Below are 27812 nucleotides of genomic sequence, written 5' to 3'. Positions count from 1 at the left end.
ATTTATGTTAATTACTGGATAATATATGCATAAAGATCAGCTCAGGCTATTTCTCTGTGTGCGCACATCAGAGGAGAGATTAAAAATGTATCTGAATAAAAAATACCTAAGTTTAGAGAGCCTACTGAACAAAATTTCCAACATGGTTTATTCCTCCATATTGTCTGACACAGCAATCAGGAAAAGTCAAACAGAACATCTATGGAAACAGACATAGCTTTTTGGGATAGTAATATTTCCCTCAGCATTGCAGAGAAAAATACTTATTTAAAATAACTGAGTATGGGCACCTGCTCTTGTGGTAGAGCAGTATATTCATACGCAGTACAGTGGTAAGGAGGGGGAATCAGAACTCAGGCCCAAGATCTCTGGGCTGGAACCAAGGGAAATGCAGATCCTTTAGTCAGAATAATTTGCTATATATAAGGAGAGGACAGGAGATAAAACGGAGTTCCCACTGTTACATATTTTCTACATAAGCTATTACAGAACTAGATTTCAGCTTATAATTTAATATATAGTAACATTAATTGCTTCTCCTTTTAATTGTTTTAAAAGAATAATTACAATTCACTTTCTGTGTGTACTGCACTAGTAGCCCCTTTCAGTATCAACTGTCTCAGACATCATATAACAAAATGATTCTGTAAGTGTTCAGATATTAGGTGCATGAGGAGTGCATACCATTTTTAACTAGGTAATATTATAATATAGATAAGATATTGATAGAGGTAGCTAATCTTAAAGTCAAAGCCAGGAACTCTCCCCAAGTAGAATGTCAACAGCTTTCACTTTTTTAAGATTAGACTTTGGTGGTATTCTGATGAGCACCTGGAGCCACACTAGTTTGGGAATTTGTTTAGCTCACTTACATGGCGAGATTACATCTCCTAGAGCTCATTTCTTGCTGTAGAGCTGGAGATGGATTTACCCTGCCTGTGTTAAATCACTGGTGGAGACTTCTCAGTTAAGGAAAAGAAAAGAAATCCCTATTTTTAGGCTTACATTCTTTTTAAAGATCTTTAAAGTGTGTAACTGTTAAACACTCTCTGCACACCCCTCAATATGAAAATTTCAGCTTGCAAGTAAAAAATAAATTCCATTCTGCTGGGACTGATTCAAGAAAAACAAGGCCTGAAATTTCTCAGTTCTGTTGGCAGTACATCTGAATTCTCCTGAGGCGCGTCTAAAACAAGATCCTTATAAAAAGTAAGCAGGCCTCCAAAATAAAAGTCCATAGCAAAATTAAAGATGGGCTTTTTCAGAAACTCAGTAGACTGCTGCTATTTTGCAGTGAAGGGGAAAATGGAAATTGTCCACATTAAATATATATATGCGAATTATTTTTTCTCATTAATGTCAACATGAATATTTACCAATATTCAGAAAATGTTACTGTAGGTGTGGTGTAAGAACCCTAGTCTCTTTTTAGAATTTCTGAATGCAATCTTGGCACTTAGTAACATTTTTGTCTTGTACCTGATTATGTTTCCACTGCCAGAGGATGTCGTACGGCAGCTGGAAGTCTATTCTCTTCTGTCTCAGATACTTCCCTGAAACAAAATTGATTATATGTCACTCATTCACGTATACTCATGAGGAAAGAGGATCATGAATGGGCACAGAGCCCAAATTCTGACAGAGCCCCTCAAATCTCTGAAAATAGTAAAAGGCAGAATAGCAGAAATCCTCAAAGAACATTTTGTTTATTAGGGGCAACACAGGAAACATGTCAGTAAAGAATCCTTCAAAAGCATCGCAACATGCTGGTGTTGTTGGCTTTCCTCTAGTGTCACAGATAGGTTTATTCTTATGGGTATTGAATGAGGTTTTTTCACATTATAACATCCTAAATGTTATTACCAGGGACAGTGTGTACAGTGGGGTCCTGGTGACCCAACAGTTCAGTAACAGATCTTTTCCATTAATCTCTTAAGTGGGGTCACATAAACTGTACTTCCAAATATGAAGATTGGCTTGCTGGGGAAGGTGAGAGGGGAAAGGCACTCTGCTTTCTGTGGAGAGGGGTCTTAAACTGTACTTTGATGACTGACCTTAGAGAGATCATAAAACTCTGATGTTTGCAGCTAAACTCCTGACAACAATGCCAAGATCTCTGCGGGGGTTCTCACAGGAGAGGTCATTGTAAAGCGAGCAACTTTGAAGGCCAGAATACATTTTACAGATATAAAAAGACTTGCCTTTTAATCTTCAAAAATCTATTTTCCCCAAGAAGGTACCTACTCTGGTTTTGCAGTATTTTTCACACTGTAACATCTCAATGTTATTACTGGGACAGTATGTAGAGTGGGGTCCTGGTGACCCAAGAGTGCAGTAACAGATCTTTTCCACTAGCAATTTCCAAAGTTGTGCTTTTCAGTCAGGACTTCATTCTGGCATTTGCTCTTCACAACCCCCTTTCCCCAAACAATGTACTAGTATGTAGAGGGTGAGTCTCTCCTCCCTCCCTCTCCCGACCTATGAATGTACTGAAATGGGATCTCAGTTAAGTTTCCAAAAGGTGGGACTATCCTGGATTTTTTCCCAGCCTGACTCAAAGTGAAATTTTCTGATCCATGAAGCCCTGCCCTCTATGTCAGAGAAACATTGTGGAGAATTTATTTTGCCAATCCTCATTAAAAATGTACTTCCTATCAGTGTGAGATGTCTGTAAAACAAGCAACTGTTACTCTCCCTTCTGCACATTCTTCTGGAAAATCTGACCAAGTCATCTGATAAAGTACTCAGTTGGATGCTCCTAAGAATCATCTGAGTCCCCTTCAGTGCTCCCCTTGCTCCCAGTATACAGCACTTAGGAGAGCAATTCAAGTGGGTGTACTAAAAATATGGCAAGTAGAAAATGAATAGTGTTCTTAAGCATTCAATCTATTTTACTTTATATTTTCTCAGGAAGGATCATTTTCCCCCTACTTATTTTACCAAACTGAGCACAATTACTATGCGTACACTGTTTATTATAGGACATGAAAAAAGATGTTGGAAGAAAAGAGGAATTCTTTAAGCACTTTTGATTTACTAAATCATACAATGAAGAGAGGAGGAGGCTGGAAGAGACTGAACAGTTTGCACTGAACTACATTTTGTAAAGAGAGACGAGACAGTGGCTGGGTTGGTTCTCAAGTATCTAGACAAGAATTCCAGAACTCTGCCCAGACTTGATTTCTTAACCAATGAGACAGTGAATGGCTCTTTTACTGGCATTATGCTGCATAATTTAACAAGGAGATCTCTAAAAATAATTGTATCTGCTATGCAGTGCAGGGTTCCAGTATATATGAAGTGCTTCCTGATTCCAAGCTCCACATCTTCATATCACTTCCTCTTTCCTAACCAGTATAAGTGACCTGAATAAAACACTTTCCACAGTATGCATCCGATGAAGTGAGCTGTAGCTCACGAAAGCTTATGTTCAAATAAATTGGTTAGTCTCTAAGGTGCCACAAGTACTCCTTTTCTTTTTGTGAATACAGACTCACACGGCTGTTACTCTGAAACCTGAATAAAACCTGTTGTACAAGTGTTCTTTTTTTGGAGAGGTATCTACAGCCCATCCCACTGCTTTTGTGTAAGAGTTATTCCTTCCTATTTCAACAGTTGGTGTCAAACAGTTAGTAGAGGACACAGATACTACACAGTACAAATCTGTTGTAACTTCCAGAAATGAAGTTACTTAAGGAGACTTACTAAGGAAAACAGCTATCTGACTAGAGGAGAGAAGCACTGTCTTATACATTATTCATCAGTAACTTCTAATTAGGAAATCTCAAATAAAGTTTGATACTCTCTCCTTAATTCTCATTACTGTGCCCAAAGAACTAGAATGATCTAGCACAGATAACAAATATATACAAAAAGTTTCCACAAGCCTAATTTACACAATAGACCAGAGGGGTCAGGAGAATCCATTAGGGTCTAATGTACTAAGTCTTAAGCCCATTACACCCTAAGAATACGAACGAGTGCTGAAAATGACTTTCAATAATCGGTTTCCATGAACTGGTATTGACAGTGGCCTAAATGTTAAGTGTAGATTTGACAAGGCCATTCCTAATAACGTTTCAAGGGGACATGATATTGAAAAAACATTTTCGCAATAGTTCAATTTCTTGGTGTGCATAGAATTTCTGCCATTAAGAACCTGGCTTCTACAAGTGTCAGGGTTTGATACTGCAAACACCAGGAGTTTTTAAATTAAGATTAAAATGTTGTCCTGTCATTTTGTTGGGATACTGCTGCACAGATCTGAAACCAAAAGGGGTGAATATAGATGAAGTGTCAGCGCAATGCCCAAACATCCTGGCTTTCCTGGGTCTAATCAAGCCCTTTCATGTTCCTCTAGCAATAATTTCTGTGGTTTCATTTAGATTCAAATGCATACCTCCATCATTGAGAAAACTGGAAAATAAAAATTGTAATGTTTTCCTTACAACTTACTCTTAAATTAGTTTTTATTTTCAAAGCTTTTTTTTACCCTTAGCAGGTTCCAGGAAACAGCTAAATCTGCTGGGAATTTGCTTTCACTTCTATGACCTCACTGAGTGAAACAAAAGGCCCTTTCAAGTGCCCTGGCACTGAGCCTGGAGAATATGGAACGTTCTCCAGCCCTCATTAAGCAGGCACTAGAAAAGTTATTTGGCAGAGAATTAAACCTTGTAACACTATTCTGTAGTTATACCACTCTCCAGCTACCCAATACAGAGTAATTAAAGCTGCCTTATCTTTATTGCAGAAGTTTGTGTCTGCTGGTACAAATAAACTGGAGGTTATGGCTTTGTGTGGAAAAAAGAGAACAGGATCATTGCATTGCATACTAAACCTGAGCCTCTAGGGAGACAGTTCAATTGTGGGACAAAGCCACATGAACTAATAAAAAAGGAGGAATTTATTGAGAAAGTTCACAGATTTCTTGTTAATACCTTTAATTCTGAAATTTGAATTCTTAAAAGTTCATGGTTATTGATTTACACATGAAGATCTGTCATATCCTTCAGCTGCTGTTTCATTAAATAAGCTAACCCACAACACAACACAACACACAAGTGCTTGGCTAAAGGAGACATTCTAATCAAACAAAAACATTTGGTGGCACAAACATTCTGTCTGAACAATGCAAAGTTCCCTACAAACCCCTTTTCCCAGTGTAATGTTGTAATACAAATCAATAGAACACAGGGAGTTTGCACCTATTACTCCTGGGGGAATTCTGCACTACTGCGCACGTGCAGAATTTATGTCCCCCCACAGATTTCTTTGCTCCCCTGCAGAAAAATGATTTTCTGATGGAGAAGCAAAGGGAAGCCACAAGAACGGTCATGCAACCCTCTCCAACAGTATGTTTTGGGTGCCCAGGGCAGTTGACAGAGAGGTAAATCACTTGGAACTGGGGAATACCAGGCTGGTGGCTCCTACCCTGTGCCGGGATCAGCTGCTAGTCTGGACTGGGCTGGGGAGGATTGGACTTCCTCTTCCCCAGCATGGCATCTGGGGCCGGGTTAGACCCACCCCCAGATTTTTCGCTTGTATGCAGAAAGCTCTGTAAACTTCCCCTCTCCTCTGCATCCTGCCCCCATAGTTCCTCAGCTGCAGGGGGAAGGATCCCTGTACAGTGAGCTGCTCTCCCATCTGCCCAACTCCCATGCATCCAAACCCCCTCATACCAGACCCTCCTGCTGAGCCTCACCCCCTGTACTCAGAACCCCCTGATGAGCCCCACTCCCCCTGCATCTGGACCACCCAGATCCCCACCCCACCAAGCCCCAAACAGTTGCCACCTGGATCCCCACCCCACTGAGTCCCACTCCCTCAGCAACTGAACTCCCCACATCCAGACTCCCTCAGCCGATCTCTATACCCCCTATACCAAGACTCCCCTCCCCACAGAGCGCCACCCACCTTCACCTGGACCCCCCCTGCAGAGTCCTATTACCATTGCACCCAGAACCCTCCAACAAGGGCCTGTGATCACCCACCTCTGGGCAGCCGGTGGCCTGTGCTTCCCAATGCCATGCTGGAGCCTCCACGTTTATTTGACAAATAAAATTAGCAGAATTTAAAAATATTGTGCACAGAACTTTATTTTTTTTGGCGCAGAATGCCCTCAGGAGTAACCTACGTGCTCTGCTCTAGACAATTGTGTTCAAAAGTAATTTTAGATTGGTTGCTGCTATACTGGGAAGTGACCTGTTTGTGAAAGCCCTCAGTCTGGAGGTCCTATGTCAAACAATAAACTAGTTTGAAGCAGTATAATCTAGTAGTCTGAGTATGTGACTAAGAGCCAGGAATTTGTTGAGTTCTAATCCTAATGCTACCACTAGCACATTGGGGGTAAAACTGACCTTTGTGAAAGAGAGTCAGCACAAGACCTACCCATCACTTAAGTCTTATTTAAACTCTCAAAATAGGACTGAAGTGATGCACATGTCTTGCACTTGCCTTCTGCACAAAGGTGAATTTCAACCTGTATGACTTTGAGCAAGTGACTTAACCTCTCTGTATCTACCCTTTCCTCATCTAGAAAGTGGAAGCTAAAAACATTCACAGGTATGTGGGAAGGATTTATTAATGTTTGTGTTTTGTTTTAGAGATATAACAGGTGTTCATTATTTTACTGGTTTCCATCCTACTTTAATACTGCTTTGAAAAGAAAATTATTGTACAACATTTAAGCAAAGTATATAATGTTTAAAGAGTAACATTTATTTTCTGACTGATAAACCAGTATGAAAACTAGATTAAGATCTTGACAATGTAGAGTAAACAGAAAAATTGCAAACAGTAAAATCCAAAAAATAATTGAAGCTTTTATTGTAGTTCTCATATAGTCCATCTTGTTCCCATAGACCTCTGAATGATGAAAGCATTCAGAGTCTGAATCAAATGAGTTTGATACAATTTTGGGGACAAGAAACTTTGGTTGTTGAACAGCTACAAAGCCATTTCTACAAAAACAAACCTAACACACAGAGTGCCCTTCAGTCTGAACTGTTAGACTAAAGACAGTTCACAGAGCACAGAGTGAATAAGTATGACTTCTGACAGTTAAAGAGCAGGGGAAATGAGTGACTCTACAAGAAAAAGGCAGAAAAAAGTGGAGAGGAAAAGGAGAGAGAGAAAGAGAACAGAAAATCTAAATGGAAAAGTTTAACCCCCAACCTGAGGAGTGGCACTTGATTCTCAGTAATAGAAAACATATATGAAGTACTCACCAACATGAATAGGAGCTGGGAACAATCCATGTTCATGCTCTCCAGGAGTGTACTCCAGCTTCTCTTTCTTTAATTGGATCAGGCGGCTCTTTGGGCTGAGAATGAGAGGCAGAAAGAAGCAGAGAAAGCCAGAGTGAGAAAGAGTTTTATCACTTGTGAAAACAACACTTTCTATGCTAATGAAGGTATTAATCCTCTAGTCTGTCAGACAGTAATGGTCTGTACCACTTTTCTGGACCCCTACCACTCTTGAAAATCAGGCCTTTTCTGGGATTCAGGGCTTCTGAAGGTCAGGCCACTTGTATTTCAGTGTCTAAATAGGAATGTAGGTATCTTTAGGCATACTATTTTGAAAATTGTAACCTGGGCTCATATAGGTTATTTTTACATGTCATATTTACATGGACTAAAGAAGATACAAACTCCAAAAGCCTAAATCAACTTTCCAAGATGTTTTCCAAGTAGATCTAACCTACCTGTTTCAAGACTAATGGTCAAAATTATTTTTAATTGTATAATTTCTTTGTGGACAATACTGAAAGGGAAAACATCGACTTGAAAAATCACATTTCCATCTCAATATTTGTACCTACAGTTGTTATAAATAATGTCCAAGATTACTAGAACAAAAAAGGTAAGAGATTAAATAAAATAATATACGCTTTTTTCAGTTTGCTCACTTAGTGCATTTGATAGCATTTTGTGTATAGTCAGTTTCACTGTTTTGTTGACTGCATATGTCCTCCTCCAAACCCTTCAAGAGTTTGTTAACCAGTAAAACAGCAGAAGTGCTGAAACTAAACAGACAGCAACCAGCAGAGGAAAAGGGGAGGGAAAGAAGTGAGCCTGTGCACATTTGGTATTGTAGGTCTGAGGCATACTCACCAGGCCCATCTAAACATGAGTAGGGGGACAGAAAAATTCTTACTTTTATTTAAAGAAAAATTTTAAACAACATACTATGGCACAGTATATAAAGGGTACTGAATCAGAAAATGGAATGTTTAATCATCAATTAAAAAAAACCCAACTTGACATTGATACCAGAGTTTAAAGGGACAACAGCCAATAAGAATTTCTGAGGGCTAGAAAGAGGATTTATGGATGGAGAAAACCAGTGGTTCTACTCCTTCTTCAGCCCTTTCTGTCAATACCCTCTCTTATCTAACAGAAGGTGTATTTATTCAGCAAGTATATTCACTCATTTAGTTATTATTTATTATCTGTATTACAATAGCAGCCAGATACCCCAACTTGGATGTGGGACTTGTTATGCTGGGTGTTGTACATTATGAGACACTCCCCGTGCTGAAGAGTTTATAGTTGAAGGCTTTGATTTGTCTAAGACATATGTACTTAACTTTATTCATGCAAGTAACAGAGTTAGATTTTCAGGTAAGAAAAAAACATTAGGATCATCTATTTGACCTCTGGCATAACATAAGCCATCAAATTTAACCCAGTGAATTCCTGTACCTAGTCCAACAACTCGTGATTGAATTAGAGCATATATCTTGATTTAAAGCAGGAGTAGGCAACCTATGGCACGTGTGCCAAAGATGGCATGCGAGCTGATTTTCAGTGGCACTCACACTGCCCGGGTCCTGGCCACCGGACTGGGGGGCTCTGCATTTGCATTTAATTTTAAACGAAGCTTCTTAAACAGTTTAAAACCTTATTTAGTTTATATACAACAATAGTTTAGTTATATATTATAGATTTATAGAAAGAGACCCTCTAAAAAAGTTAACGTATTACTGGCACGCGAAACCTTAAATTAGAGTGAATAAATGAAGACTCGGCATACCACTTCTGAAATTTTGCCAACCCCTGATTTAAAGACTTTAAGTAATGGAGAATTTACCATATCCCTTGGTAATCTGTTCCAGTGGTTGAGTACCCTCAATTGCTAAAAGTCAATGAGACTATTTGAATGCATAAAGTTAAGCATGTGCAAGAGTTTTTGCAGGTTTAGGACCTAAATAAATAAAAAAACAAAGGGTGGGAAAAAGTATTAACAACTCAATTCTACATATGGAGAATTGAGACTGAGAGATTAAGTGACTTGCCAAGGTCACAGAGGAAGTCTATGGCAGAGCAGGGAAGTGAACATGAAGTCCCAAAGCAGCGCCTTATGCGCAGAACCATTCTTCCACCTCTTTTATATTATTATTGTACTTTGCTCTTAGGGCCTTTCATCCAAGCACTTTATTACTTGAGAAAAAATTAGGATGATCCCCATCCTATAGACAAGGAAACTGAGGCACGGGTAGATTAAGCAACTTTCTCAATATCACACAGTGAATCAGTGGCAGATCCAGGAATGGAACTGAAGTACCATCACTCCGAGTCCATTGTTCTACCTTCTAGATACACTTACATTTGTTACTTAATGCCGAGTATATATCCAACTTTGCTTCAAACTCATGTATGCATTTGCTTCTACATCATCATTCTTTGACAGTGTTACTGGCCTAGTGGATAAGGTGGAAGCAGTCAGTGTGCTATATGTTGATTTTAGTAAGACTTCTGACATAGTCCCACGTGACATTCTCATATGCAAACTAGGGAAATGTTGCCTAAGTGAAATTACTACAAGGTGGTGCACATCTGGTTGAAAGACCACAGTCAAAGTGTAGTTATCAACGGTTTGCTGCCAGACTGTGAAGGTGTATCTAGTGGGGTCCCACAGAGGTCAGTCCTGGGTCCGATACTATTAAATATTGTAATTAATTACTTGGATAATGGAGTAGTTAGTATGTTTATCAAATTTGCAGAGGACACCAAGCTGGGATGGGTTGCAAGCACTTTGGAGGACAGGATTAGAATTCAAAACTGCCCTGACAATTGGAGAACCGGTTTGAAATCAACAACATGAAGTTCAATAAAGACAACTGCAAAGTACGTCACTAAGGAAGGAAAAATCAAATGCAAAACTACAAAACGGGGAATAATTGGGTAGGTGGTAGTTCAGCTGATAAAGATCTGGTGGTTACAGTGGATCACAAATTGAATGAGTCAACAATGTGAAGGAGTTGTGGAAAAGGCTAATATTTGGGAGTGTATCGACAAGTGTTGTGTGTAAGACACTAGAGGACTGTCTTGCTCTACTTAGCACTGGTGAGGCCTCAGCTGGAGTGCTGTGTCTAATTCTAGGCACCACACTTTTGGAAAGATGTGGATGGACTGGAGAGAGTCCAGAGGTGACCAACAAAAATGATAAGGTTTAGAAAATCTGACCTCCGAGAAAGGGTTAAAAAAACAGGGCATGTTTAGTCTTGATAAAAGAAGAGACCTGAGAAAAGTCTTCAAATATGTTAAGGTCTGTTATAAAGAGGATGGTGATCAATAGTTCTCCATGTCCATTGAAGATAAAACAGGAAGTAACGGGCTTAACCTACAGCAAGGGTGATTTAGGTTAAATATTAGGAAAAACTTTCTAACTATAAGGGTGGTTAAGTTCTGGAATAAGTTTCCAAGGGAGGTCGTGGAATTCCCATCATTGGAGGTTTTTGAGAACAGACTGAACAAACACCTGTCAGAAATTGTTTAGGAGGTTTACTTGGGCCTGCCTCAGCACAGGGGACTGGACTAGATGACTTCTTGAGGTCCCTTCCAGTCCTCCAAGCAGTTAATGAAAATACTGAATTGTACTGGACCCAAGACAAACCCCTGTGATCTGATATGTCCCCCAGGTTTGACAGTGAACCACTGGATAACTATTCTGTGTATGGTCTTTCAACCAATTTTGCATCCACCTTATAGTAATTTCACTAAAGACCACATTTCCCTAATTTACTTATGATGTATGTAGCCTAACATCATGTTGGTTCTCTTTTGGCATTCATGAGTATTACACACCACCACCCTTCACCCACTTTCTTTCTCTCTGTCATCTAACTTATAATGAATATTCCATATTTTGGTTAGATATCTTCATATACATGCATGTTTCCTGAGACTGAAAAATATCTTCCACATCACAATTACCCAGTGAAATAATTTTAGCCTCCATTGTGACAATTACCTCTCCTGTTTTCATTTCATTTGGGGCAAGACTGTGACCAGCCACAGCACCTATGTTCAGGAGCCTCCCCAACCTTTTCATCCCCTGAACAGAACCCAGACACAATGCTGTCCATGGACTTCCCTGAGTTGCAAAGACTACTGCTTGCAGCACCACCAGTGGTGACAGCCAAGCTAAAAGATGTGGGGACTCACTTTTCTGCACACTTGTCAAGCTGAGCACATACTGCTCCCTCGAGCATGGGGAGCTCCAAGAGACATAAAACTCCTCTTGGTGGCAAAATGCTACCTGATGATCCCTTGGAGCACACAGGCTACAGCCTAAAAGGCACGAGTGAGTCTTTGGACATCAAATACTGTATTGTTTGATATGATATATTCATATTGAACGTGTGCATTTTCAGCTAAGTGATGCACAATTTCTTTCCTAATAAACCATTCCAATATGTTCTCTCAGACAGAATTCAGTTATTGGTCTGCAGTTAACAGCCTCTTCCTTGCAAGCTTTTTCAAAAATTGGCATATCATCTGCTTTCCTCCAATCACCAAGGATCTTTACTTTATCAAACATCATATAAAATAAAGATACAAGTGGCTCTGCCACTAACTTCTTAAAGAGGACCTGCAAAAGGTGAGTTACTTTCCCCACCTGTATAATGGGTATATATTTACCCACCTTTTTAGTATGCTTGGAGATCCTTGGATGAAAGGTGCAAATGCTTTATAAGTGCAAAGCATTATTCATGTTTATTATTAATTATTATTATTATTATTATTTAATATGAAAATACAAAAGTCAAACAGTTTCTGTATATTTTCTTATTATTTATATAGTGCCACAGGTATGCACAGTTTTTTACAGGTAAAATAATGAGAGTACAAGGAATTTAAGGAGGGTCTGAGTTCCTAACAAAAATATGTAATTTTTCATTAAAAAAAGCTGCCGTGCCAGACAAGCGGAGGGTAGAAAATATACCCTGCTTTCCCTCCAGTACAAGGAAAACTGAGTGAATGGATAATTAAAGACAGAATTATAAAACACCTGCATGAAAAATAATAGGATAGGGACAAACCAGCATGGCTTAAATAAGGAAAAAATATGTCTCTCCAATATAATAGAATTCTCTGAGAAGTGTCAACAAAATAATAGATAAAGGAGGACTGCATGACAATTTATCTGGACTTTCGAGAAGTCTTCAAAGTCACTCAAGAGACTATTCAGGAAGCTATGTGGGCATAGGTCAGTGAGCAGAAATTGGCTGAGAGTCAGAAAATAAAAAGAGTAGGGATAAATGATGAATTTTCAACCTGGCAAAAGTTAGCAGTGGGGTGCCCCAAAGTTCCAGACTAGAACCTGTGTTTTTTAAATCTGTATATAAAGATTCCAGGATTGGCACTGTGTGTCACTCTGAAGCCTAGAATGTCTGTTGAGTCAGTGTGAAGTGATGGAAACAGCTACAAGCATGGTTGAGAGCTCTGCTTTTTAGATTTATCATCTTGTTCAAACATCACTGAGATTTGCATTCTGTTACCGTTAAATTATTAAATTCTCAGCCATTTTGACTTTACAATCGACACCCTGAGACAGCATGGGGTTTCAGCTACAATAAGGCATGCAGCTATGCCATGCCAAGAGGCTTAGACCACTGTGATATCAAAGGTAACTCAACCAATTACCATCCTTACCCTATAGATAATTTGCATGTAACAATTTCATTGGTTGTTTGAGGGAGGGGGCGATCAAATAAGTTTGAAAACCACTGCTTTAAATTAACTGTAACCATTTTGGAAAAACAACTGAACATCAGTGTGCACAGATCAGTGAAAGCTTCTGTTTAAAGTGCAGTGGTGGTTAATAAAGCAAACAAAATGCTAAGTTGCAACAGAAAATTAATGCTGAAAAAGGTAATGATGCCATTATATAAATAGATGGCATGCCCTGATCTCTAGTTCTGTGTTCAGTTCTGGTCAACTATTTCTCAAAAAGGATGCAGTAGAAATTAAAGGGATACAAGAGATAGAAGGCCAAAATTATTAAAGGCCTGGAAAGACTTCTATATGAGAAGCCACTGTAATGTGCTAATAAAGTTTGCGGACAACACGAAGCTGGGAGGTATTGCCAATACAGAGAGGGACCGGGATATCATTCATGAAGATCTGGATGACCCTGTAAACTGGAGTAATAGGATGAAATTTAATAGTGAAAAAGTGCAAGGTCATACATTTAGGGATTAATAACAAGAATTTTTGTTATAAACTGGGGATGCATCACTTGGAAGTAACAGAGGAGGAGAAGGGCCTCAGAGTGTTGGTTGATCACAGGATGACTATGAGCCTGTGAAAAAAGCTAATCTGGACTTGGGATGCATCAGGCGAGGTATTATTTAAGCTCAGTACCAATGTGGACACAAGAACAAATGGATATAAACTGGCCAACAGGAAGTTTAGACTTGAAATTAGACGAAGGTTTCTAACCATCAGAGGAGTGAAGTTCTGGAATAGCCTTCCAAGGGGAGCGGTGGAGGTGAAAGACATATCTGGCCTCAAGGGATTAAGCTTGACAAGTTTATAGAGGGGATGGTATGATGGGATAGCCTAATTTTGGCAATTAATTGATCTTTGACTATTAGCAGTAAATATGCCCAATGGCCTGTGATGGGACACGAGATAGGGTGGGATCTGAGCTACTACAGAGAATTCTTTCTTGGGTGTCTGGCTGGTGAGTCTTGCCCACATGCTCAGGGTTTAGCTGATCACCATATTTGGGGTCAGGAAGGAATTTTCCTCCAGGGTAGACTGGCAGAGGCCCTGGGGGTTTTTCACTTTCCTGTGCAGCGTGGGGCACGGGTCACTTGCTGGAGGATTCTCTGCACCTTGAAGTCTTTAAACCACGAGTTGAGGACTTCAATAGCTCAGACATAGGTCAGGGGTTTGTTACAGGAGTGGGTGGGTGAGATTCAATGGCCTGCACTGTGCAGGAGGTCAGACTAGATGATCATAATGGTCCCTTCTGACCTTAAAGTCTATGAAACTTCTCCTAAAGGCAGGTTATTCTGTAATGTTGATTCTGGAGATTCTAGCCCTTCCTCTGAAGCATATGGTACTCTCCACTAATACAGATTGGATATTGGACTTCATGAAATTCTGGTTTGGCAGTTCAGATATTACACACAAATGGAGGATACTCTAAGGAGATGATAAATTTTTACTTATATAAAAATATGTGCCTGTTTCTCTGTAGTTTCTAAAGGGTTAACGTTAGGTGCAAACGCTACTGACTTGGAAAGGGTGTAAGATCTGGATGTGTTATCTTGGTAAGGGTGAATTTTAATGAAAAGGAAAGTTAAACACAAAGTCAAAGATGAGAAGCCACATATAATGGGAGTTAAGATTCATATTTTATAAACATAAATACGGAACAAGTGAGTTCAAAGGAACGTCTCATAACACCATACATCAGGGGAATGTGTTGCATAAGTCAACAGCAACATGCCCACGTGTTCACACTGGGACGATAAAAGACACTGAGTTATGTTGGGTAGGAGTCTGTGGGAGGAAATGAAGGTTTTGTTTTTGTTTTTATCAATGATCTTTATGGGAAGGCTTCTCTCTTTCATTTCATAAATGATGGCCTCTCAGAAACGCAAAAGTAGGGTTCCCTGGGTGCCAACTGGGCTGCTTTCTGTGGAGATGGTTTTATCAGGGAAGAGTCAGTTTTCTTTTTGGACCAAAGATGGAAGTTTAGTAAACAGATAAACCTCAGTACAGATGGTAAATGCAGTAGGAATTCCCAGTGCAGAGCTGACTGTGTTCTCACAGTCACTGATACAAATGCCTGCTGGAGCCAGTCTGCTGCATGTTATTGATGAGGACAAGCATCTAATTATTTCTATGCCTTACACTTTATGAAGTATTTCCCCCAGTAAGTGAGTACAAAGAACTATTCTAGCTGAAGGCGAGCATTACAGATTGGGGACTCTCCAAACAGGCAGCACATGCCACACCCATTTTCCTTCACAGACATGAGCACTAGATTAGGGCCCAAATAACTTTTCTACAGTTACCAGGGAAATGATTCCCCATGACAGTTACAACAGAAAAGCTTTGATGGGACTCTGTGGAAATGGCTTTTTCACAGATAGCTAAGTAAAAATATAATCGGGGTAGAGAAGGGAGGATTCCTCTCGCTATCATCCCTTCCCACAATTTGGTTTGCTTCTTTGTGGATAAATATAAAAGCTCTACCTTGCAAAAACAACGAGGAGTCCGGTGGCACCTTAAAGACTACCAGATTTATTCGGGCATAAGTTTTCGTAGGTATAAAACCCCAGTTCTGAAGAAGTGTTTTTTTAAACCAGGAAAGCTTATGCCCAAATAAATGTTAGTCTTTAAGGTACCACCGGACTCCTTGTTGTTTTTGTGGAAACAGACTAACATGGCTACCCCTCTGATACTTGGCACCTTCTACCTTGCAGTTACCATTCTTCTCAGCAGTGGACTAAATGGGACTCTCTTTAAAAGCCATCAGCAGTAGTTAGTCAGAGTGGCTGCTGTAGTCTGGCATGAAGCACTTGGTGATCTTCAAGGGTTGAATGTGAGGCCTCTAGAACCCCGCTACTCCCAGTCAGATGGTAAGGGTAATGCAACCAGAAATGCTGTTTTATTTTACTCCTACTCCCCTTCTTTATGGTCTTTAACCTGTTAACTTCTCCATTTCTGTTCTTCTCCTTCCTCACTCTCTTCCACTACTGTCTTCCCTTACTTCCCAGGGGTTAGAACTCTGTAGGCAGCAAAGTGAAACTTGAAGAAACCTGTAGCTACATTCTGTTACACCAAGGGGAAAATCATCAAAGTAAAAGAAAAAATGGTTACCTACCCTTTTGTCACTGTTGTTCTTCGAGATGTGTTGCTCATGTCCATTCCATTCTAGGTGTGTGCGCGACCATGTGCACAGTCATCGGAGATTTTTGCCTTAGTGGTATCTATAGGGTCGGCTGTAGCGCCCTCGAGTGGTATATTAGGTGCTGCCGACTCTACACCCTCTCAGTTCCTTCTTGCTGGCAACTCCGACAGAGGGGTAGGAGGGCGGGTAATGGAATGGACATGACAAACAAATCTCGAAGAACATTTACAAAAAGGTAGGTAACCATTTTTTCTTCAAGTGCTTCCTCATGTCAATTCCATTGTAGGTGACTCACAAGCAGTATCCTCGGAGTTTAGCAGCTTTAAGTACTGTTCTACTGATGTCAGCATCATCCCGGGCCTGCTGGCTAAGTGCATGATGGGACATGAACCTGCGGACAGATGACCACGTGGCTGCCCTACAGACGTCCTGGATAAGCACTTGGACTAGGAAAACTGCTGACGATGCTTGCACCCTGGTTGAGTGGGTGGTGACAATCGCCAGAGGTGGCACCAGTGCCTGGTTGTAGCAGCAACGAATGCAGGGAGTGATCCAAGAAGAAATTCTTTGAGTGGACACTGGACGACTTTTCATCCTGTTGGCCACCATGATGAACAATTGCGTCGACTTGCGGAATGGCCTGGTCCTTTCAATGAAGAAGGCTAGCGCCTGCCTGACATCTAGGGAATGCAATCTACACTCCTCCTCCAACTTATGCGGCTTTGGAAAAAAGACAGGTAAGTAAATGTCCTGGCTCATATGAAACTGTGAGACCACCTTGGGCAGGAAAGCCGGGTGTGGCTGCAGCTGGACCTTGTCTTTGTAGAAGACTGTGTAAGGCGGTTCCGAGGTAAGTGCCCTAATCTCGGAGACCCAGTGGGTGGAGGCCGGTCCCATGAGCCGTGACAGCACAAGATTCAGGTCCCACTGTGGAATGGGGTCCCTGACGTTCAGGTAAAGGCACTTGAGACCACTGAGGAACCTGGCAGTCATGTCCTGGGCGAAAACCGACCCACCCTCGAGTGGCGGACGGAAGGCCGAAATAGCGGCCAAGTGGACCTTGATAGATGAAAGGGACAGGCCTTGGAACTTGAGATGCAGAAGGTAGTCCAGGATCAAATGGAGCGAGGTCTGGTCGGGCTGAATACTTTTAGCCGAGGTCCAATAAGTGAACTGCTTCCATTTGGCCAGGTAGGTCACTCTGGTGGAGGGCTTTCTGCTGCCTTGAAGGACCTGCTGGACAGCAACCAAGCACTCCTGCTCCTCTGTATTTAACCATGCAGCAGCCACACCATCAGGTGCAGCACCGCCAGGTTCAGATGCAGAAGACTACCGTGGTTTTGGAACAGCAGGACTGACCTGAGCTGCAGCCGTAACAGAGCAACCACCGAGAGGTCCAGCAGCGTGCCGAACCAGTGCTGGTGCAGCCAGGCCAGTGATATGACAATTACCGTCACCCTGTCCTGCTCGATTTTCATGAGGACTCTGAGAATCAGCGGCACCGGACCGAAGGCGTATAAAAAAGCCCCTGACCACGGGAGCAGAAAAGCTTCTGACAGGGAGCCTCTGTCGATCCCCCAAATCAAGCAGGAAACATGGCATTTCTTGTTCTGTCTGGACGCGAACAAGTCCACCCAGGGAGTTCCCTACTTCTGGAAGATGAAGCTGGTCACCTCCTGATGGAGGGACTATTCGTGGCGAGACAAGAAGATCCTGTTGAGGCGATCTGCCAAGGCATTCCTGGCCCCGGGGAGGTGTGCGGCTATGAGATGGATGGCGTGTTGTACACAGAAGTTCCAGAGCTGGAGGGCTTCCTGGCAAAGTGCAGATGACCTGGTCCCACCTTGCCTGTCGATACAGAACACAGCTGCAGTATTGTCTGTCAGGACCTGGACTACCCTGCTTTTTATGTGAGGTAGGAAGGCTTGATAGGCCAGGTCAAACCGCTCTGAGCTCCCTGACATTGATGTGTAGGGAGCGATCGTGACTCGACCAACAACCCTGCATGCTGAGATAGCCCAGGTGGGCTCCCCACACCAGGTCTGTGGCACTGGAGACGAGGGTCATGGATGGGGATGGAGCTGTGAAGGGAACCCCCTCCAACACCAATGCAGGATTCTGCCATCATGTGAGTGATGACAGTAGGTGTATGAGGAGTCCCAGGGGAGCCAACTGAGGTCACTCAATTAGGGTGAACTGCAAAGAATAGGGCAGACAATACCCAAAGCTGGATATTTCAGCTGGTGTAATATTCCAATACTTAGATTTACCAAGTCAGCACAAAACAGCTTCTATATTACCTCACTGGTTGCCAAGAAGCCAACAACACAGTTCACTTGCAGTAACCCAGCCGTAGGCCTCCACCTAGACACCCAAGTCAAATATGAGGAGGATTACTGAAAATTTTATACATCACATAAAAAACTTCTAACAATTTCAAAGGATCGGATACATTACCTCCCAGGTTAATGAATATTCTAGAACTTACCCAAATACACGGTTACAACCAATTATTATTAACTAAACTAGAATTTATTAAAAAAAGAAAAGAGAGTATGGTTAAAAGATCATTATACATACAGACTTGAGTACAATCTTGAGATTCAGATTCATAGCAGAGATGGTGAGCTTTGTAGATGCAAAGAGTTTTTTCAGAAATAGTACACAGGTTATAGTACAATGTTTACATTCAGGGTGGTCCAGTCAGCGCTGGGATCTCAGTCCCTATGGCTTAGGCTTCCGCTGCATGAAACCTCAAGCAGATCTGCGATAAACAGGATCAGGACCCACGCCATTTTTTACACAGTTTCAGGCCTTCTTTGACAGCTTGGAGTCCTTCGGCGAACAATAGGCATTCATGGGAACTTTGAAGTGGACCCATTTCCTAAGCATCATCGGTAATTATCCACACAGATTAACATAAGGCAATTGCCTGTTTTTCCACCCTTCACAGATGATTTCAAAGAGAGATGATATCCTATGTTTCCAGTTATTTAAATGTTAAGATGTCCTCTTGATCTCTGAATTAACAGAATACAGCATAGACAGGGACTGTTTGATTACATTGTTGACCATTACCAATATATATGTAAATATACAAAAACACAACATTATCTCCCCATATGTCTTTAAGGGTTGAATTTGAGTCATTTATCCTGCAGGACCCTAACCCTAACCCTTTCCGGTCATGCGTTACAGTGTGGTCTGGGACCCTGACCATAATGTCCATACTGTGTCTGCTAGGGACGTAGACTGATACCAGCCACGCCTGCAGGGGCCTGAGGCAGAGCCATGTGTGCCGGACCATGTAAGTGCAGGTCACCATGTGGCTCAACAATCGTAGGCACGTGTGAGCACTGGTGAGAGGCTGGGTTTGTATGCACAAGATCATGTCTGCTATGGTTTGGAACCGAGCTTCAGGGAGGAAGGCTCTGGCCTGAGTAGAGTCGAAGACCGTTCCAATTAACTCTGTGTGTTTTACAGGCATTAAGGTTGATTTTTTTCTCGTTTATCAACAGCCCCCGGTCATGACAGATGGAGCAAACTGCAGGGTGTAGCCCGAAGATATTACGTCGAGCATCCAACGGTCCGAGGTCAGCCACGACCAGGATGATCGGAAGGGGCACAGGCGGTTGAGGAAAGAGTAGGGGGGTGGACCCTGGGAAGTGACTGGGGCACCGTCCTCAGGGGCATCCTCAGAACACCTGCTTCTGGCTTGCTTGGCCAGAAGACCCAGGCTAGACGAAGGAATGGGAAGACAAAGGGTGACGCCATTTAAATCCTTTGTCTCTGTCCTTCTTTCTGTAGGAGGTGGACCGGGGGACATCCCAGGACCAAGATGGAGGCAGAGGTGACAGGGGACGGAAATGCTTTCTAGCCTGCTGAGGGGTGTGAAGGCCCAAAGAATGGAGGGTGGCACGGGAGTCTTTAAGGCCATGAAGCCATGCTCTGGTCAGCTCCAAAAAGAGCCCTGCTCCCTCAAATGGAAGGTCCTGAAAGGTAGTTTGCATCTTCTGCTCAAAGGACAGCTCAGAGGACTATAACCAGGAGCTGTGCCTCATGAGTGACCACCACAGAGGTGACTACCCTGGTTGCCGAATCCGTAGTGTCCCAGACCATCTGAAGGGTGCCTCTCACCACTGCTTTGCCCTTGTCCACCAAGGCGGTGAACTCCTGGGCTCGGTCCTGTGGGAGGCCCTCCTTAACCTTGCTGATGGAGTTCAACAGGTTGAAGTTGTACCTGCCTAGCAGGGCCTGAGAGTTAGACACCCAAAATTGCAGGCTGGCTGTCGAATAAATTTTCCTGCCAAACAAGTCCAGCCTCTTGGCATCTTTATTTTTTGGCGTGCCACTCACCTGTCCCTGCCTGTCCCTTTCATTGACAGTGGACACAACCAGAGATCCTGCTGGAGGGTGGGTGTACAGGGACTCAAATCTCTTTGCGGGGACATAGAACTTCTTTTCTACCTTGTTGGAAGTAGGTGGAATGGAAGAGGGGGTCTGCCACACAGATGTGGCAATTTTAATGACCCCTGGGTAGATCGGCAATGCAACCTGGGCCGGGGTGGAGGAGGGTCTAACATTAAAGAGGTCATCTGACTCCTCTGCTAGTTCCTTGACCTCCAAGTTCAGGTTGGCAGCCACCCTTCTGAGCAGGGCCTGGTGCTCCTTGAAGTCATTGGAGGGGCTATTCGTTTGCAAGGGGCCAGCCACCGCTTTGTCCGGAGACGACAAAGATGACTGCACAGCAGGGGAAGGAGCAGTTTCCCCTTGCTTGTCCAGGAGTGGCTCCTTGGGCGTTGGGGCCCACTGTGTTGCCTGCACATTGACTTCAGTACTGTGTTCCGACTCATGTGCTGGCTGTGCTGGGGGCAGCTTGTCCAATGCAGCCTGGGAGGAAAGGTGGCAGTACGGGACCAGCATAACAGGTATACCCCATGGGTTTCAGTACTGCCATTGAGCGGGCCATTGCCCCTGCCTTCACACCACCATCGCCGTAGGAGCCATGCTGGTCTTGCGGGCCGGTAGTGATCTGCCTTTTATAGGTGAGGGACTGAGCTTCCCTTCAGGCTCAGACCATTGCCCTTCCAGTGACCAGAGCAGAGCTGTAGATGCCTGAGTCTGCCAACTGACCCTCGTTGGCGACCGGTAAGGAGAAGGTGATGACTGGTGCCTGCCTGAAGAGCGATACTGGGGAATTGGAGACCAGTGCTGTGACCAGGAATGATCCCATACCGGGGGGAAATTGATGCCTGGGAGACTGCCTAGGCAATGGTGATCTGCACAGTGGTGAACTCTGGCAAGAGGCCAGACGGCACCATGGGTATGAGAATTGGTGTTACGACTCAAGTGTCCCGTGCCTTGCAGGCGGAGACCTTGGCATCAGGGACCTGTGTCTTCTAATCTGGGACTGAGGCTGCGGTGCCAGGGTCCGAGGCCGGGGTGATGGGGACCGATGCCTGCAGTCCAGTGATCAGGGATGCTCTGCTGCTTTAGGGGGCAATCCCATAACTGACCCATAGATGCCGGGGCCTTGGCCAGGTCTGTTGCCTGGCTTGGCGTCTTCAGTGTTGATTGGCCTGCCTCCTCTTTGGCTGCTGGGCCCGCTTCGGGCACAGATGACCCTACTAGGGGCTGGGACTCCCTGCCACTCCCAGGAGTTGGGGATGGGACCCTGGCTGGACTAGGGGGTCCCACTGCAGCGATACTCCCAAGCAGCTCCGAGGTGGGCATGTGGCCTGACACAGGTCTTTTGCAAAGCCCCCTTTTTCTGCGGTGCTGGTGGGCCAGTCGACTTCAACTGCTTCTTAGGCACCGAGAAGGGGGAACGGTGCTGGGAGGGTTCTGGTGCCGGTGGTGCGCTGCGTGCTGACGCTGAGATTCTGGGTGTAGAGTCTGATCGAGAGGGCTCCGAGGTCAGATGAAACGCAGCCTCCAGGAGGGCCCTCAAGTGGATATCCCGCTCCTTCAGAGTTTGAGGGCAAAAGTTTTTGCAGATCCTGCATTTATCCTTTCTGTGGGACTCCCCCAAAGCACTTTAAACAGCTCTCGCGGGGGTCACTAATGGGCATTTGCCAGTTGCACGATGAACATGGCTTAAACCCTGTGGAACGGGACATGCCTCATTCCGGGACATGCCCCATTCTCAGGCAAGGTCTCAGCTGGGATTCTAACTCCTAAACAATTATTCTAACACTTAACTTAAAGGTCTAAGTACCTATCAACTATGAACAAAGGAGACTGAACAATGGACTGTAAGAACAGCTAACACTCTTGTGATGCAAGACAAGGAGGCACAACCAAGCATCATGGGTGGTAAGAAGGAACTGAAAGAGCATAGGGTTGGCAGTGCCTAATATACCAACACATGAACACTCAAGAGGGTGCTACCGCCAACCCTATGGATACCGCTAAGGCAAAAATCTCCAACTATGCACATGGGCACGCACACACCTAGAATGGAATCGGCATGAGCAAGTGCTCCAGACAGTCTGTGACAGGGTGGACTAGGCCCTGAGGCCCCTGCTGGAGACCAAACTACCTCAGAAAAGGGTAGTGGAGAGGGTCCTCCTAATTGCTTAGAGAGGCAGCATCAGACACAGCCAATCAGGAAAGAGGCTGCAGGGATCAGCCGATCCGGGTCCAGCAGGCTTGTATAAAAGGAGCTGAGGGACAGAGTCAGACTGTGGGATCAAGAGGTGCTCCTGGCTGGCTGCAGGGGCTGAAAGAAGCTGGACAGATTAGTTGCTGTCAGGGACAGTGAGAGCCAGAGAACAGTTCTCTTGGTTCTCTCCTGGGACTAAGCAGGTAGTTACTGGCAGGGACCAGGGGAGCGAGGAAGGAGCTGCTGGCTGGCTGCTGGGACTCAAAGATGGGCTACAGGGAAGTGGCCCAGGGAACCATAGAGCAGCAATTAATAAAGGGACAGAGCATGAGGCTGCTATACTTAAAAGGTCCCAGGGTTGCGACCCGGAGCAGTGGGTGGGGCTGGGTCTCCCCACCACCCTCCAGACACTAGGGGAAGTGGCTACGCCCTAAGGAAGAGAATTAGAACTGTGGCAACCCAGGGAATGACTCAGCAGGGAGCTGTGGTCAGTGAAGTGAGTCCAAGAGGGATGGCTCAGCAGGAAGGCTGGGATCACTGAGGACTCAAGGAGATGCAAGGAGCCCCCAGGGAGGAAGCCATAGGAGGGCTGTTCAATACCAAAGTAGGAACCTTGCAACCCAGCTGGACCATATGAGGGTACCCTGACGGGCCTTGTTGGACTGTTAAAGACTGAGCCCAGTGCTTAAGGACGTTTTGGACTGTGTACCCCGGAAGGGGCTTGTTTGTTATGTACATCAACAGAGTGTGACTCAGCCAGAGGGCTGAGTCACCAAAGACTTGCCTGACAAGTGCAGCGGCTGACAGAGGCACCGTGAGCGGAGGAAAAAACTGCAGGCACAAATGCACTCAACCAGGGGGCTCTTGCATGAGGTGAGTGCAAACCATTACACCATCTAACTTCAGTCTCTGGTCAAAAGTAAAGCTTTGCCATCACAAACATGAAGACTGTGATGCAGTATTATATAGTTTAAAGACATACAAGTGAATCTTAAAATAAAATTCATGGGGCAGTTAAGCTTTCACAGAATTTATTTAGACTTAAAAGGAGGTTATGTTTTCTTTTGGTCTGGGCAAAACAGCTGTGGGGGAAGCACCACAAGAAGATGATCTACTGCTGTGCAGCTGGAAGTATGGCTGGCAGGGTCACAAGATGACTGCCCACAGCCATTTGTCCATCACAGCATTCTTTCATCTGTTCCCAAGAAAGGAAATTGCCCCAGGAGCATGGGGACAAGACACTAAGACTGAGGAGGGCTGCAATTCTGCAAACAAACAATTTAAAGGAGGAGTCATGAGCACACATATTCCCAATGAGGGAAATCTGCAACTTGCCCCTATTAAAAATCTTGGCCAAGAAAGATAGCAACAACCTTTTTCAAGCAGAGTAGGATGGCAATCTTTAAGATATGCTATATCCATCAGACCTTAACTCAGAACTTCCACTAGAGATGAGAAAAGCTGTTTATTGTTCTTATTTTGGATGATAGCTCTGTTATCCATGTCATGAGCTGAAGAGATCTCCTGTCTGTCATAATGTCCTGAACAAGGCAATAAATAAGTCCAAGAGTATTATGCAACTTCGAAGAAACCAGCAGGCACATAACAAAAAGCCAGAAAATTGTAGACCCAACATGTATTCCGACCTTAGAATCTTGGCTTCTATTAGTTAATATTTATATATTTTCAATACTATCCCCAGAGGAACATTACTCCCGAGGTAGGAAGAACATCTCTTGCATGAGGTAGTGACTCCAAATTTCCATTAGAAGAGGTATCCCACAGTAACTATTTTCCCCCAGGAGCTAGAACAATTATTAAATATAATTAGGAACGGAAGATGGGAGAGACTCTGAACTCCTCCACAAAAGCCCCTGTTGGGTGAATAGCAATGATTGGCCTCCATAATCTTCCTTTGTTTTCAAGGCCTCTGGCTTGCACAGGCATACACTGAACTACTTTTTTATCGGTCTCATGAGGCTGTAAAGAGTAATGCATGTTGTATTTTCAGAGACTTTTTAAAGTTTTGGGAGCTTCCGATAAAATCTGAAGCAAGTATCCCCTTTCTCTGAGGAGGGAGAGGCCTTAGGTTCTCATCTTCTGCAAGACTCCAAATGAGCCCCAATATAGATAAGATCTCCAAGTCTATGCTTTCTGGACATATCAAATCAGGATGCATCTCGTCAGCAAAAAGCCTTTATTATTTTTCCAGCGTTAGCTGAAGACTGGGGAAAGCCCACTTGTACACTAATACCAAACTTGCTATCCCAGGCAGTAAAACCACCCTAGGAAATAGAGAGGAGCTGAGGTAGATCTTAGACAGCATCCCTTTAATTCTTGGTTCTTTTCCCAGGGTTCATGCTCCACTGATGCACTGCACTGCATATCTGGGCTTCCTTCAGCCTACTGTAAGAAAACCTTTACACCTAGTTGAGTTGAAAGAGTGGGATCCTACAGTAGCAACCTATATAATTCAAATTCCCTAAGCATAGGCAGCAGAGGCAGAGAAATGAATGCAGACCTTACCCCTGCAATGGTAGGCTACAGCTTTCAATGGCACTACAAACATTTTCTCTGCTATCTTTTAGCTGTTGGCCCATAACTGATCCAAGGAGAGGCTCCAAACAGAAATGACAAAGCTCAGCAGAGCTGCAACTACTGCTATTGTCCTCCCACACTGCAGCGTGGGAAACCAGTTTTGGAGGTTCCAAAACATCTGAAGTTGTATAATGTAAAGAGCAAAAGGGAATAAGTGATCGATACCACATTGGAAAAAAGTAAGAATGCAGACAGTGGCTTCTACTGGAAACATGGACAAGCACTTAACTGTACCATCACTAGAGGGTGCTGTGTCATTATAACAGTTGCATTCTTGCTCCCAAACCATGACGTTTTTACAGCCAAAAAAATATGGGTATGGGTAAAGTTACATGAAACCTAGAAGAACACATATTAACAGCTCTTCCTTCCCCAACTAGTAGTCCCATGATTTTTAATGAAACACCAAATAATAGCTATAGAGGCGTTAATGATAAATGCAACTACTCCAAATGATAATTCATGCCTGCCCAAGAGATGGAAAATAAGATTGGATTGTTATCAATTTTTGACTTACTAAACTGTTATAATAATTTGATTAATACTGGTTTACTGGCTAAGGGTTGAGAATCATTCCTCTCCCACTTAGGATTTTAACTTGCAAAAGGGAAGTGGAGGAGCAAGTCTCAAGTTTCAGCCAGCAAGCAGAGATGGGATGGGAAAAAAGAAAAAAAAAAAAAAAAAAAGAAGAGAAAAGAGGCCCAACCAATAGAAATGATCATACAAAGCCCACTTTCAGGTGACTCGTGTCACCCTAATGTCAGTCCTCCTTTAATCACTTTTACTGTAGCAGAAAGGGAAATGGGTGAAGCTTAGTCCTGGGATAGAATTGGTGATCAAATTTATTCAAGCAAATAACTTATAAAAATATTGTGATAAATTGTTCCATGGTTGCCCCTCTGAAAAAAAAGGAGGAACAATACACTGGAGAGAAGAATGGGAAATCCATTTAGGACATTACAGTGGACAGCAGTAAAAGGGAATTAGGTGGTTAATAAAAGATCTTTAGCGTATGAGTATCTTCTCTGTGGACCATTTCCATTTACTATTACATTCAGTCCCATCATTCCAAGACATGGAATAATCTATTAATTTAATAAACCACAGTGGTTTTTAAAATAAAAACTATTATACTAGATGCCAGATTGCAAGCCCCTTACTCACACTGGTAAGAAGTTACTCACGAGTAGTTCCACTGAAGTCAATGAATTTGTATAAATAACTGCTCACCGATGTTAGTGAGGCGCTCACAATCTGTCTCTAAGTAAAAACAGGAAAGTCAGATGTGCCTAAGAGACATGGATTTTTTAACTTGGATCATAGTCAGGAATCTCTGGTGTGGGTTGTGAAGGGGATATATCACATTTATGTCTTATAGTGATTTTCATACACCCTGATTTTCTTAATTATTTTGTGCATGTTGACAGTTACATTAGAAGTTTGTTTAAAAGACAGATATAAGTGATTCTTTTTTAGCTTTGCATGGGACTAAAGAACAACTTTTCAGTTTACAGTTCAGTCTTGTAGAAGCTTATGATATGCAAAATACTAGCAGTAATTTTTTAAAATGGTGGTATGCAGTCCAAGAGACAATAATTAGTTACTGACTTCAAGGATCCTGTTAGGCTGCATCCTGTAATACTTTCCACTTGCAAAGAACTCAGCCAGTGCAGATCAGTTACATCATTTTCAGTCAGTTATGGCACTGACAGTCAAAGCTGTCTCTTTACAGTTTAAAGAGAGACTGGTGACTGACTTAATCAGTCGATTTAAAAAAAAATTTAAGATGATTATTATGGGCCAGAGACCACTATCTTTATGCACACTGAATAATATCTTATTTCATGAGCAGTCTGATACAAATGGGACTACTTATGGAATAAGGTCCTACTCATTGTGAGAAAGAATGTAAAAACTGGCTCTAAATATCTGTATTAATAAACCATCATAGCAAGGAATTTCTCCACATCCCTTTTGGAGTTCTTAAGGTTCATATTTCTTCCACTCTACACCTATGAAGCCTTGAAGCCTTGCGTGGCAGCAATGTTATTTCTGTCAAAAGACCTGGCATAGGACTTAAAGTGGGGAACTCTGTGAAGATTTAAAACATGTTACCTAACTCCTCTGTACCACTCTAGATACTATAGTGACAAGCACACTTATAAATGCTTAATCAGTCAGTTTCTTCATCTGCAAAAGCGGGATAATAATCCTTACTTATCTTTGTAAAGTATTTTGAGACATAGGCCTTGATTTTCAGATGTGCTAAGCATTCACATCTCCAAATGACATCAACAGGAGCTGCAAGTACTCAGAATCTCTGAAAATCAGGTCCCTACTGTAGAAAAGTGCTATTAAATACTAGGTATTATTATTTATCTTTTGGAGCTCATCAACACTGCTTTAAGAGTGAAATTTGCCCCGATGCAGAGGACCAGCACAAGGTCTAAGTACT

The 27812-nt window shown here is 43.0% G+C and overlaps 1 protein-coding gene across 2 annotated transcripts in view; it reads right to left on the bottom strand.

Moving 5' to 3' along the window:
- Positions 1-27812, bottom strand: part of ASH1L (ASH1 like histone lysine methyltransferase) — a 154791-nt gene that overhangs the window by 29553 nt on the left and 97426 nt on the right. For both annotated transcript variants that reach the window (XM_077841176.1, XM_077841177.1), the window contains exons 7-8: positions 7227-7321; positions 1480-1553 (exon numbers count right to left, since the gene is read on the bottom strand). In XM_077841176.1, coding sequence (XP_077697302.1) covers positions 1480-1553; positions 7227-7321 — 169 coding nt within the window. The remainder of the gene's footprint in view (positions 1-1479; positions 1554-7226; positions 7322-27812) is intronic.

This window comes from Eretmochelys imbricata, chromosome 24, assembly GCF_965152235.1.
Source record: "Eretmochelys imbricata isolate rEreImb1 chromosome 24, rEreImb1.hap1, whole genome shotgun sequence".
Taxonomy (NCBI): Eukaryota; Metazoa; Chordata; order Testudines; family Cheloniidae; genus Eretmochelys; species Eretmochelys imbricata.
Note: the sequence above shows the minus strand (reverse complement) of the source record. Positions and strands in the feature narration are given on the sequence as shown.